The following is a 15,187-nucleotide window of genomic DNA, read 5'->3' as shown; positions in this document are numbered from 1 at the left end:
ATAGTTGGATTTTTATTTAGATTTGTATATGAGGTGACTACCTTTTATGTAAAAATATTAGAAAACCTGAATCAATGTATATATACTTTACATGTTACTTTCACATAATTGTAATTTCCATCAGAAAACAAACAAATCAAATTCAGTCAACTGGAAAGCAAATCAAAAACTTTCAAGTGTCATAAATCTAGGGATTTACAACCCTAAATCTTGCAGCAAATCTATTGAACAAGGCCAGCGCAATGCTAGTAACCTGTTGAAGGTTGAGAACTCTAGCTTTGATCAAGGCATTTGTCTTCCCCCCGATGGTCCGGCCTGAAATCCCATCAATGCACATGCTTGCATCTGTCAATGCAGTGCTCATCCATGTCTGGACGTTGCTTGCATGCCATGAGAACTCACTGTTTTCCTCGTCTTCCTTTATGTCTTGTGCCTCTTTGATGCTTTTTGTGAGCTGATCCACTCCATCATTTATTTGATCCAAACACTCCATAACGGATCGGATCTCTGGGCCCTTGGTCCGGTTTAGCCTTTGGGCAACTTGGGTGATGTAGGCTTGTGTTATCTCAGCTTTGGCCAGGGCAGTATGGGCTAGTTGCTGGTGACAAGCTAGAAATATAAGGTGATAAACACCTTACACATAAATTCGAATATAGTGTCGTCTCACATTGAGCCTCGATGAATGCCCTTGCCCTGGATCGAGCCCGACGTGGGGAGACTGGGTGCTGGGCTTGAACTAGGGTAAGGGCAACAAGGGAAAGTGCTAGGAAGGTGATTGTTTTTGCCATTGTAGATGTGAGTGGGAGGAGATTGAAAACTTTGGGTTTGGAGTTTGACTTTGAATGTACAATGTGTTAATTTGTGCAATAATGAAGTTCTTGTTATAGGGTTTATATAGAGAGAGCATTTGAATCTATATAGCTAGCTTGCATGAGATTGCAATCAAGAATATAAATATTGTTTTTTTCATGTCATTGACCATGTGTTTGCAGTTTCCTAGAACCAGGTTGGATAGTTTTTGTGGGGTTTGATTTTGGAGTGAGAAAAAACCGTAAATCATGTTGGAAAGTACTAAGTGACTTTGGAGTTACTAAAGTTGGTCTTAGAAAGTTTAAAGTTCAAGAAGAATGTCTGAAAATTAATCAAATTCTTACTTTTGTAACACTCAAAAACCTTGCTGTGAATCTACTTTAGAGAGAAAACATGCGTGTAATTAAGATGTAATTTGATTCGATCCGGGATGCATGATCTTTTTTTCAAATTTATTTATTAATGAAACTAGCATTGTGGAGATACGATGTAATTTTGGCATTGTGAAGACGAGGTCAAGATATATTGTTACTACAAGCTAGGCTTTTAAGGAAAAAACAATCGAACAAGAGATAAAACTAGACATGATTTTTAATCACAAGTAAACATGATAATCGAGCGACCCCTAAAGCTCATAGTATAACCAGTTTCCTTAATTGTAGTATATAAATGAGTTCATGGTGTGAATTCAAATAGTGCCCTATAACATATTTGAACAAAATACAAAAATTAAATCCATTCCACAAAATGAATAATTATAATTTTTATTACTATTATTTCAATTTGATCAAAATGTTAGAGCAGTAATGAATCACATATTTGATCAATTGATCTGTAATTTTGTACTCATAGATCATAAATTGTGCAACATATCGTGTCACAAATCATACATATCAAATGAATTCGGATAATAGTGCGTAAATAATCTGGTGGCGGACGTAAAACCGTAGAAGTATTAGAAATAATGGTTAGCAAAAATGATAGTAATAATTGACAATGTTGTCTGCTTCTGCTCCATCTCTACACTACAAAAATATTCAACAAGGCTACCATTTGACCAGCATGATGCTAAAATAAAGGTGATTAATACACGCAATTATTTAATTTGGAAAATGAGAGCACCAAATAACAATCAACAGACTTTTGTTAATGTGTGTGTGTGTGTTATTTGATTTATCAACGTATATTTTCCATATGAAAGTAAATGCTTAAATTAATTTTATGTTTTAGTATTTGCTTTGCTTTGCTAAGTACATAATTTTGTATTCCAACTACAAAACAAAAATAATATTATCTTTAATTATCATCATAATTTTGTTTATTCTTTCCCTATTAATTTCCATAATCCGAGATAAAACATACGTGCATAGTGCACCATTCCCGCACAAAAATTAGAATGTACAGTATAAAAAGAAAATGAATCGTAATTTTATGTATACAAACTAAAATATAGATTTAAGTGTATCCAGCCAGGTAAGGCTTTGCTTAAACCGACCAACAATAGTGGATTAATTAAAATTAATCACGTGGGTTTAACCAATTTTGTTGGCCCATCCCATGCTAATTAAATTTTAATCAGTCAACGATCACCCAATCCAAATCACTACGATCCGGATTTAAGGATTCTATTTACTTATTTTATATGTTGAACACTTTTTATTAATTACAACATGCAAATTTTTAGTCCTATAATTGAGATATCACGCGTGTTTTATTCTTCCTTGATTTGATTCATTTTATTAAAAAAAACGCAATAAATTAGAATTCCCTATTCATCAATCTCCGTCAAATTGATTCAAGTGTACATTCTAAAATGATAAACTTGGATCTCCTTTGAAAGAGAAGCTGTACTAATTATAAACCTTCAAATGAACTAAACCAGTTCTAGCTAACAAGGCTGTGACAGAGCCTAGTTTTTTCGCAACTGATTATAATTACCATCCGTCCATCCCAATAATCTAACGAATTAGAAATTAATTAGAGCTTTAATCATAGTGGCTAACTGCCTATATGAAGTTACTCGTTATTCACATTATTTAAGAAAAATGATATTCTATTATATTATGAAAAATGGTCATGTGACAATGAAAGAATTCCTAGGAATGCCAATATGGGTATTTGACTGTCAAAGTCATATAAAGGTTTACCATTTATGTGTCACGCCCGCCCTCTAGGGTTAATAAAAGCGGGCGATCGCGACTTAAAGGGGTTTTAAAGAACGGGCATAGAAGGCTAGGGTTTCAATAAAAGTTTGACTAAGAAACTTATCCCTTGTGTATATCCGAGTCGACCACTGCATTTTCCTACCGTCTAGTATCAAGGATTCGAAATTTGACCCAACAGTCTTACTTGGATATGAACAGATTTCAAATTGTTGCAACATTTTTAAGGATGTCTTTAGTCGGGAAGGCTCCAAAATTAATAAAGTAAACAAGAACATCAATGCAATGATTGAGCTCCATTGGACTCAAAACGTCCATTCTGAGAATCAAATGGTTTAGAGGTATCAAATAAAACCCATAGAGATTTGAGAATTTACTTCTGATGAGAGCTCGAAAGAACATGAGATGGGTCATGGAAACAGGATGAAACTGCAAAAATTCTCAAATTCCATAGCCGACTGCTAGATCACAATTTGCGAAAATTCCGGACAGCAATGAATGATATCGTTCAACATATCAAGGCCAAAAAAATATTCAGTCGCGGCAGGATTTAGAAACATGGGCAAATGTCATGAAGTAGTACAAATGATGGTTCAACCACATCATGTTATTGGAAAAGATGAGATCACATCAATGGGTCCGCGGGTTTGTTAAAGACAACTCAAAGTGAATGGAACTTTTCAGAAATTTAACACGATTAACCCGTTAAGGAAGAAGGGAACAGGATGGCCTTAACTTGGTGTTGCAGAAAGAAAAATCATTGAGTATGAAACAATATATGTAGTGAAACCGAGCTAAAAAGAATTTCACTTCTGCAAGAAAGAACTTGCCACATACATGATTACAAAATAAAGAGATGAACCAGTAGTTCCAAGAAGAATATTCCATCCTTTGAAGAAAATAGGACCGGAGGTGTGATTATACTGAAGGTCATAACTGCAAACGACCTTAGGAATGAAGTTCAATGACGGAAGTTCATAAGGTCAAAATATTGTCCTTACGAAAAATGAATCAAAGAAGACGATTAATCAAGATGTCCGAGGTTACGAAGGCAAGTACAAATTTTTCAAGAACTGAAAGCGAGTCATAACTCGATGAAGAGAGTACAATGGGCATTACTTGCAAATTGGGAGTCAACCAAGGTGTTTAAATAGTCAAGGGCTCACGTTTATTTAAAACGTCCCGAAAGGAATTTAGAATCCAAGTAAGTACTGTTGATTTAAATATCGTTCATTCTAGCTATGAGGGTTGTACTCCCTCGCACATTTTTCGCGAGCTTGAACGTGGTAACATCATTCTATGGAATCGTGGATTCCAAGTTGAGATTCATCGTATCGTCGAAATTAATAACATTTCTTTTGATTGTCGCATCTTCAAAGTCTTCTTGCCATGCCACATAGTTTTCGAAAAGCATTGCCGCTGTACACGTGGTCTTAAGGTGTCGTAAACGTCATCGCATTTGTGTCGCATAGCCATTTTGGCATGGTATGCAAGACTGCATAGTTTAATTAGATCTTAGGTATGATCTCGCCATTGTGAGGATACACCAAAGTTCGAAATATATATTTTTCGTTGTTTTTATCACTCAGGAAAGTGATATTGCAGTTGTCAACTTACAACTAAGTTCTAGCACGTTTAGTCTGGCCTACCTCTTAGGCACTCTATACTTTCAAGCATAGCTTGAAGCCTCGTACTTCACGTATATATGATCATTACCTAACTCAAGCTTCATATGGCTCCTACGTTTGCAACAAGGTTCAAAAGTTCCACATTCCCCTTAATAGTGGTTCTATACGATGCCTCGTACTTCATCGGTCATGAATTTTCACCACATAACGTCGTACATATATTGCACAATCAATACATTTATTCGTATAAATCATTTGGTGTTCCATAGCATAACAAACATCGTACATTAATATGTGTGAATAGCAACACTTAGTCAATCGATCATCCATGGAATCACATTTCATAAATCATGCAAGTCATGCTCATCTGTATCACAATCACAACTCGCAACTACGCGCGTATCATGCTTTGCATTTCACAGTTTCATAGTCATGAAATTTTAAACGCCTAGGCATAAAAGTTTTGTCGCTCATGGAAGCAACATGTATTTTCTCCAAGTAAAATTTGCAGTTTCGTGGACGTAATAGCAAATCTCAACATCAATTAATACAAGTTCACAATCACACTTCAATATCCAGCACAATCAACGCCATCATACCTCACGGTTAAACAAAAGCAATTGTATAATCTCATAGTGTCTCACGGTTCATATCTTCACAACATTTTCCAAGAGCCGTAGTATTTACTTATTTCCCACCAGTGTTTTTTTTTTTTCATAGTACAATCAAGTAATCACACGCATACTTTACGTTTCACAATTCATGAAATTTCAATCATTTAGAGTTTCATCTATCCAGACTCATAGAAGTCTAATCACATATTCGCCGATTTTCCTTATCGGGGTGTGCACAAAAATATTCAAACAATTTTTTTTTTTTTGGCATAGTCGTATCAAGCAATTTCATATCCATGTAATTTCATCATCCCACACTTCAAACAACATTTTCCAAGACGTCATATTATCTTCGATTCCCATCGAAATAATTTCATTCTCACAAGAGTAATATTCCCATCGCAATTTACAACATTTCACAGTTTCAGATCAATATAAATCAAGATACTTATTACCTCATTCTTCTTGGTTGGGCAGGGACGAGTTGTGGTGTTGAGCTTCCGATGTTTATCATTTAGCCAAATTACACATGCATAGATTTTGACTCAAAAAGACTCTTGGGTCCAGAGTGGAAAGAACTGAGGCTTTGATACCAAACTGTCACGCCCGCCCTCTAGGGTTAATAAAAGCGGGCGATCGCGACTTAAAGGGGTTTTAAAGAACGGGCATAGAAGGCTAGGGTTTCAATAAAAGTTTGACTAAGAATTTAAGTTTAATAAATAAACGACCAAAAGCATTTATATTAAGATAAGTAAAAAGACCAAAGGTTTGACATTAATAAAAGAGTAACGAGTTTTCAACATTTAATCAAAAAGATTCATAGTTAAGTAAAAACAAGTAAAGAAAATATCCCAGCGGAAGCATCCAAGAGAAGAGTGACGTCATGTGTGAAGACACGACGACACTCAGAGTTTCAAAACGACCATAGTTTATTATTAATTCCTGCTCAACACCACCAACCGCTCGTCGCTGCTCAACCTGCACATAGAGAAAACATATGCAGGGCTGAGTACTTTTGAAAATACTCAGTGGCTCGTGCCGAAAACATTTTAAGTAAGAGTACATATTATTATCATGCCATACGTAGGTAACCATCGGGGTTTGAGATTAAAAGACCCGAGGCACCGAAACATTTTCCATTGTTCAAAATAGCGACTGCGCAGTCATTTTTCCCCATCGTCATCAACCATATCTGCCAATACATGACAAGGAATGCGGCCGCAAACCAGGTCACTAGACCGGCCAGCCCGTACGCTAGCACACGATCTACCATAGGTGTACACTAATCCACGTAGGGTTTTCGGCCCTACGAGGACCCGAATTCGATTTATATAACAGTGGCAACAGCCACATCAGATAGGCATGTCAAAACAAATCAGGCATGATAATCACTTTAAACCACCCTTATCTCTCCACAGTCATACGTAAAAGATTTTAATAAAATAAAACCCACACATATCGTAGGGTAGAAAAGAAGCCCACCTCGACCCTTTAGATTTCAAGTTTTCGCTTTTCCTTTGATATCACGTTTAGCGCACGAATTTTCACCTTTAGATAAGGTATTCCCAATTAGTCATCAACATGGACTAAAATCATGCATGTCCTAGATCATTCCCCTTCCCAATCAACAATAGGAATCACACCATATCACACATCTTTGCATATCACATCACCTCATCACATATGTAAACTCATGTATGTCATTCAAGCATACAAATATAGTTGTTTAACCAAAGTAGAGATCTGGCAGCTCTGCGCAACCTTTTTGTAAAAATTATTTAAAAATCATCCGACCTCCGATGGGGCTAAAACTCTATGACAAGGCAGTAGACTCATCAAATAACATTCAGTTTAAATTTCATGTCAAAATACCACCTTTAAGTCGGGCAAACCAAAGGCGTAACCTACTGGTCGAGAAAACACGTTTTTGGCAGGATCGCGCAGTCAACTTTAAAAATTCACCATAAATTCATAGTTTAACCAAAAGGGTCGAAATTTACACACAATATAGAAGACATCACGAAGTTTATACAGGAAAAAGAATCGGTCAAATCGGAGTTCGTTTGGTTGGTCAAAAACACATCAGAACACACTGTTCGGAAATCACAGATTTTCGTACTGATAGCAATTCGAATTAGGGTTTATCCCTACTCATTCAAAATCAATCTTTTCAAGGTTTTGATATACAATCATGCTCAAAAGAGTCCTTAAACACATATTTTCATGAAATCGCACATCAACCACCGAGGGTTCAATAAATCAACAAGCAATTGCAATCAAAACGCACTCACACGTATGACTTCACATTCCCACCGATTAAACCCTTAGATCTTCATTACCTACACTCTCTACATGCATGAGGGAGTTAAAGAAAGTCTAGATGGAGAGGATTGAAGAATATGGGTTTGAATGTACCTTTTCTTGGACGAAATAATCGGTAGGAAGCAATTAAAACCTTGGTTCTTCAACAATCTCTTGGAAAATCGATGGGATCTTGAGTTGAATGGATGAACAAGTGTGGGGGGAGATTAAAAGGGGAGGGGCGTGTGAAATGAAGTGGGCGTGAGTTTTGGGGGCTAGGTTTAGGTTTTGGGTTTGATATTTTATTTATAGAATTGGAAAAATACAATATTCCCCAATAAATTCAAGATTTGGGGAAATAATTGAAATGAAGATTTGAGAGATTTGGGGAGGGATGATTGGCGTTAATTTGAGGGAGAAATAAGGAGGATTTTCGAAAATCATGGCTAATAAATTAGCCCATGATTTTATTTGGTATTTTCACGGAGCAGAATAAAATAATACGGAGCATAAAAATTAATAAAATCCTCCCATAAAATATAGGGAATAGGCGTGTAAAAATATTCCTCCCACAAGGAATAATTTCCAAATCTTTAATAAAATAGATAAGGCAAGATTTGCTAGGATATTCCAATTAAAACATGGAAAGAAATAATTAAGGGATCAATTGAATAAATGAATAACTTCTTCTCCCACAAGCTAGGAGATTTCGAAATCTCCTTAGGAATAATAGTGGGGGCCGATTTTTATCAAGAATTAAATAGGGTAATTAGGCTTTGGATTTAATTGGATAATTATCCCAATCAAATAATTAAATCCAACAAAATAGAATTCCTCTCCTCAAAATAATAGTGGTCGAAAATTCCACAATGAAAGGGCAAGGTAATTATTTATGATACTAATTAAATCTCACTCCCCATAATAATATAATTCACCGCAATATATTTCATTCCACATCAATTAATCATAACCACGTCATAGAATCAACAAATTTGACTCGGTCAAAACAAAATTAGGTCACATAAGCAAACACATAATAATTCGCCATTTAATTTCTGCAATCAAAGCAATAAATACATTCGTCTTAGGGTTCGAAAATTAGGGTTCGAAAAGTGGGGCGTTACATTATGATTCTTATCTATTGTAACAAAACAAATTAATATAATTTCATAACAAAATTCTTCCGGCATTCAAAGTCGTTAAGATTCAAATTTCAATATATTACATATGCTTCATATATATATAATTCTGAATTCAATGACTAATTCACAGACTTACCATATCAGCCCTTTCAAACATATTTATACATAATACAAGGCTAAAGAAAGGAAAGCGAAATTATTACAATATTATACTATCAAGTGTAGAATTGAACATCTTTCTTACCTATATAAAGCAATGGAATATATTGGAAAAAAATCAGCCAATCCACAAAACATGCCTCGCCAGAAGACGAAGCATACACAAATTTTGAGTGAGAGAGTCAGAAAATCTACCTTCAAAAGAAGGCTTGATAGCTTATTCAAGAAAGCACATGAGCTATCAGTGTTGTGTGGTGTGGAGATAGTTATCATCGTTAATGATCCTAAAGAGTCATATTCAACCTTATGGCCCTCTCGTGAACAGGTTATGAATGGAGTCATGAAGTTCATGGCTCGTTCCAAAGAGCCCGGTCCCAAGAAAATGGTTCTGCATGATAAATTCTTGAGTGACAAACTGAAAAGCATGACCGATAGGTTGCTGAAACTTCAAAAGAAGAATGACGAAACAGAAATGGGGTTCCTCATGACTCGACTCTTTGAAGGTGGAGTGTTCAATGAGCTTGATGTGAGGCAGCTAAATGGTTTGGATCAGTTTGTGGAAGAAAAGCTGAAGAAGCTCGAAAACAGGTACAACGAACTTGCAGGGGCACAGGGCCAGCTTTTGTGCACTAACAATCCACACCATATCCAGATGATGACAGAAAATAGAAGTGGTGATTTTGCAACTACTTCAATCACAGAAAAAGAAAGATGGTTCGGCCCTGGCATCGAGAACACGTTTGGCATGTCAAGAGGAATCAACTTAGGATCAACTGAAGTTGCAAGATCCTTTGCAGACTGGAATCAGAGTGGAGTTCCTGATGAGCTTGGAAGAGCGTGGGCAGCCAATTTCTATCCTTGATTGAGATACAATCCTATGCAGTGGCGGATCCAGGATTTTTCGTTCGGGGGTACGAAAATAATTATGGCACTTCAAAACCTCAAAATTTAACCGATCTTTTTATTTTCTTTAATTCTTTTCTCAGTCAAAATTTATGATTTTATTTTACTATTAAAAACATCACAAAGATGTGTACTAGAAGAGAATTAAAAAGATAAAAACTAATTATATATTATATCGTAGCGATATGAAATTAAAATACATTAGAATATTTTCAAAAAGCTAAAATGATGAAGATATAAAATATTCTTTTAACGATTGGAAAAACAGAAAGAATAAATATATGTGTGAGTTATGTAGGTTTCAAATGCATTAAAATATTTTTAAAAAAGCTCAAACGATGAAGGTATAAAAAATGTTTTAAAAAATTTGAAATAATAAAATAATAAATATATATGTGAATTGTATAGGTTTCAAATGCATTAGGATATTAAATAAACAGAAGAATGAAAAATATAAAAATGCATAATATATAATAAAACAAAAGAATAGAGATGTGTGCATCAGATGGCCTATTTTGAAATCCATATTAGAATATTTAAAAGGATAAAAAAGATTTGAATAAAAAAAGCATATTGGGACGGCGTTAACAGGTCTCAAACTAGGGGCTTTTGCCGTGTCTCAACTCGGCATTGATTACCACTGGACCAAATATGAGAATTGTTAATGAGTATATCTAAATACATTATAGTTACAAATTTTGGGTTCCCATGTGGATCAGCCACTGATCCTATGTTATGTTATGTTTTACCACCCTGAATTTGAAATTAATGGGTTTATATTTGGTTTCTATCTTTTCTGTGTATGTTACTACATCTCTTTGCATTCATAATAAAGGATGAGTTTCTTGTATATCTATTCAGGAAGGCAAACACTTACTACTAAGCAACATGCAGTTATTGTGATGCATATTAATATATCTTTAAACTAGAGTCTACAAGGATATAAAGTTATGCATGTAAATGTAATTATATATGTCAAGCAAAAATAACCGCAGACTTCTTAATACATGCAAAGGAAAAAAGGGGTAAATAATTAATTCTAAGACAGTTATAAGTCTAAGCATACCTATATCCGAGGACTCGATTTATTGGTGAACATTGTGAAAACAAGAATCGAGCTGCATGCATGAAAGTGAATGAAGGATAACTACATGTGGTCATCGAGCTTCGCGCGTGCTGGACCACCAAGGACCGAGATCAGAGAATTGAAACTCAACGATAGCAACGTGGAGAAAACAACTAAACACTCTGCTGGTGTGATGTAAGCATCTGGATAGAGGATCTTATTGTTATAGTAGCTGAAAGTTATCTTCGATATTGTTCTTTAGTGTAGTATATAAACATGCTTTCTTTCTATAATCAAGATCATCCATTTTCTATCTATTTGACGCATAATACATATACTATTAACCTCTTTATCTCACTAAAGAAGTTGTTAAGTTTTTTTACTTTTACTTTTACTTTTACTCTTACTCATAGGCCCAAGTGCTTTCGTTCGTTATCTACCACAAAACACACCAATCTCCGTGAAGCTAAATGATAGGAGTTTTTTGATGTGGCGACATCAAGTAGAAGCCGAGGTTTTAGGATATGGCCTCGAGTCATAATTGATCATAATTACCATCCCAAGGTCTAACAAGTTAGACATTAATTAGAGGTTTAATGGGGTCAATTTGTTTAACAGAGTGGCAATATGAAGCTAGTCGTAATCCATATAAAGGAAAATGATATTACACTAGTATGAAAAAAAGTCATGTGACATTGAAATAATTCAATGAGGATTTGACGGTCAAAGTAAGATTATATGTTAAAGATTTACCATTAATGGTTCTTATCAACTGTAATTAAACAAAGCAAATTTTTATCATTTCATAACAAATTTCTTGTTACTAGTACCTGACATTCAAAGTCGTTTTCAATAATTTACAGATCTACTATTTTTGGATCATCTTATTTACATAACAAAAATACATATTTCAATATATTACATACGTATGCTTTATATATGCACTTCAGAATTTAATGGCTAATTCAGAGACTTACCATATCAGCACATTCAAACCTATTTATACATAATACTACAAGGTATTAATTATATCAAGTGTAGAATTGAACCCCTTTTTAAAATTCCCTATATATACCAGTGGAATTTATTGGAGAAAAAAACAGTCAATCAGTAAATATGCCTCGCCAGAAGACGAAGCATACACAAATTTTGAGTGAGAGAGTCAGAAAATCTGTTGGAAAAATTGAAGCATTTTAGACGGGCAAACTCTTGCTACTACAAAAGAACCAAAAACTGGAAGGTAAGTAAAACAAAATAAATACAATAAAAGGAACAAGATACAAACTAAGTCTTCTTTAAGTCGAGTCGAGGTATCCCTCTCTCCGCAAGACGAAATACACCCCGGCTAGTGCTCACGGATTGGCGTAATGTCCCCAAAGATGAAACGACTTTCCTCCTATCGAGTTGAAGCATCTCAAACTCGTAGGCTCCGGCGAACTTGAATTGGAGGCGAGAACCGAGCAATACAATGCTCCTAAGATGCACACTAGAATGCTTGAGACTAGAGAAAGGGAGAATGATTGTTGGTGTTGTGTCCTCTTCTCCTAAAACTCCATCTATTTATAGGATATGTGAGCCTACATGAAGAGTCATGACATTAAGGCATCACATAATGCATTTGGAGAAGAAAGGCCAAAGGCCTAGCCTTTTCAAATTTTACACGTTTTCAACAATCCCCCACATTGGTTAGAGCGCTGCAAGCTCAAACCAACACCAGACACAAATGCATGTATGCAGACTCTTTTGCTCAGTTCTCAGGAAACGATACTGTATTTGGAGAGGTAACTTGTGGTTTTGAACCTTCCATAGTCAACACTATCGGACATACCGGCGGACTAGTGGACGCGATGCCTTGAACTATTCCTCCTTGGTATATGCCTAGTCAATAGCATCAACACAATATTGTCTCAACTCCATTAGTTCTCACGTTTGTGTCCGTTTCGGCCATGGAACACCTCTTTGGAATTCATAAGTGACTCACACACACGAAGCGGCCTCACTTCTCACTTACATAGGTGATTCTTTCATGAGTATCCTGCTATACTGCATCTCCTTGAGATTTCAAGAATCATTAAAAGTCAAAAGACTTAACCTCTTACCACGTGCAGGTTACCACACTCAATGCTTTCTAAAGACTGGGCGAAGATTAAAATCTTCTGAGTGTTACAGCTAGATTTGTATAGCTTCGTTTTCCCATTGAACCAATCCCATGTGATCTCCAATCGTATGGTTGGGTTACCACTATACTCATCTTTTAAGATATGGTTTTCAGTCCCATTCCTCTTAGCAATTTATGCATTTGATCACGGTTTAAACCTTTCGTTAACGGATCCGCTAAGTTATCCACTGACTTTACATAGTCAACTGATATAATGCCACTTGTGATCAACTGACTTACGGTATTATGTCGCCGACGAATATGTCGAGACTTACCAATATAAAAGCTACTTTGTGCTCTACCTATAGCTGCTTTGCTATTACAGTGTATCAATACTGCGGGCACTGGCTTCTTCCAACATGGAATACATTCTAGGAAATTTCTGAGCCACTCGGCTTCTTCCCCTGCTTTATCCAAAGCGATAAACTCAGATTCCATGGTAGAATGAGCAATACACGTCTGTTTCGTTGATTTCCACGAGACAACACCCCCCCACAGTGAACACATACCCACTTGTCGAAAATGAGTCTTTTGAATCAGAGATCCAATTTGCATCACAGTACCCTTCAAGTACTTGGGTATATCTTGTGTAATGCAACCCAAAGTTAAGAGTATACTTCAAGTATCTCAAAACTCTACACAGAGCTTTCCAATGTTCCTTACTTGGGTTGCTCGTAAATCGGCTCAACTTGTTTACAGGACAAGCAAGATCAGGTCGAGTACAGTTTGTGATAAACATCAAACTTCCTATGACCTTTGCATACTCTTCTTGAGCAACAGAATCACCCATATTCTGGCTCAGATGGACATTGAGCTCCAAAGGAGTCTTTGTTGGCTTACAATCAAACGAGTTGAATTTCTTAAGCATTTTCTCAACATAATGAGATTGCGTTAAGGCAATTCCCTCATTAGTCCTCAATATTTTGATTCCGAGAATCACATCAGCTAGACCCATATCTTTCATATCGAAATTTCTTTTCAACATGTTTTTTGTCTCGTTAATAATGGCACTATCGCTGCCCATTATCAACATATCATCAACATACAGACACACAATAACAAACCCGTTATCTGTGTTCTTAATGTAAACACACTTATCACACTCATTGATAGTGAATCCATTTGCCAACATCACGTTGTCAAATTTCAAATGCCATTGTAATGGTGCTTGCTTCAACCCATATAATGACTTTACCAGTTTGAATACTTTACGCTCTTGCCCAGGCACAACAAACCCTTCGGGTTGTTCCATATATATTTCTTCTTCCAGATCACCATTCAGAAATGCAGTTTTCACATCCATTTGGTGAATCTCAAGATTGTGCAAAGCAGCAATCACTAGAAGCACCCGAATGGAAGTGATTCTCGTAACAGGTGAATAGGTATCAAAAAAGTCATACCCTTCTTTCTGCTTAAAGCCTTGGACAACTAGGCGAGCTTTGTACTTATCTATAGTACCATCGGGCTTATATTTCCTTTTCAGAATCCACTTGCACCCTAAAGACTTACAGCCTTCAGGCAAGTCTACTAACACCCAAGTGTTATTTCTTATGATGGATTCAATTTCACTGTTGATAGCTTCTTGCCACCACGCCGCGTCTGGGCCAGACAGAGCTTCCGCCAATGACTTTGGTTCGTCATCCAACATAAAAGTTATGAAGTCAGGACCAAATATTTTAGCAACTTTAACTCTTTTACCACGTCTTGGTTCAACATCCTCAGGACTTGACCTCGTCCTTTTTGGAGGATTAGAACTAGTGGATTTATCCATCATTCTTTCACTAGAACGATCCTCTTGCCTCTTGCAAGGGTATACATTCTCAAAGAATATAGCATTCCTTGACTCAATCGTTGTTCCTTCAGCCACGCCAGGCACAGCTGACCTATGGACTAGGAAACGATAGGCACTACTATTAAGTGCATGGCCAATAAAGATGCAATCGACTGTTTTAGGGCATATTGCAACTTGTTTCGGAGGTGACACTTCTACCTTCGCTAAACACCCCCACACTTTGAGGTATGAATATGAAGGTTTCTTCCCTTTTCACAACTCATAAGGAGTCACATCCCTATTTTTTAGTGGAATTTTATTCAGGATATGATTCGCTGTTAATACAGCCTCCCCCCACATGTTCTGGGATAAACCAGAATTAATCAACAAAGCATTCATCATCTCTTTAAGTGTTCGATTTTTTCGTTCAGCAACTCCATTTGACTGGGGAAAATATGGAGCCGTTGTTTGGT

At 36.2% G+C, this 15,187-nt stretch overlaps 1 protein-coding gene and 1 pseudogene across 1 annotated transcript; one reads left to right on the top strand and one right to left on the bottom strand.

Moving 5' to 3' along the window:
- Positions 1–187: 187 nt before the first annotated feature.
- Positions 188–858, bottom strand: LOC121800994 (annotated as a pseudogene).
- An 8,055-nt stretch (positions 859–8,913) lies between these two features.
- Positions 8,914–9,678, top strand: LOC121800993 (agamous-like MADS-box protein AGL80). The gene has a single exon (XM_042200474.1). The coding sequence runs from the start codon at positions 8,914–8,916 to the stop codon at positions 9,676–9,678; it is 765 nt and encodes a 254-aa protein (XP_042056408.1).
- Positions 9,679–15,187: the final 5,509 nt, after the last annotated feature.

The sequence above is a fragment of the Salvia splendens genome, chromosome 4 (genome assembly GCF_004379255.2).
Source record: "Salvia splendens isolate huo1 chromosome 4, SspV2, whole genome shotgun sequence".
Classification (NCBI taxonomy): domain Eukaryota; kingdom Viridiplantae; phylum Streptophyta; class Magnoliopsida; order Lamiales; family Lamiaceae; genus Salvia; species Salvia splendens.
This window is presented reverse-complemented; position numbering and strand designations above follow the sequence as displayed.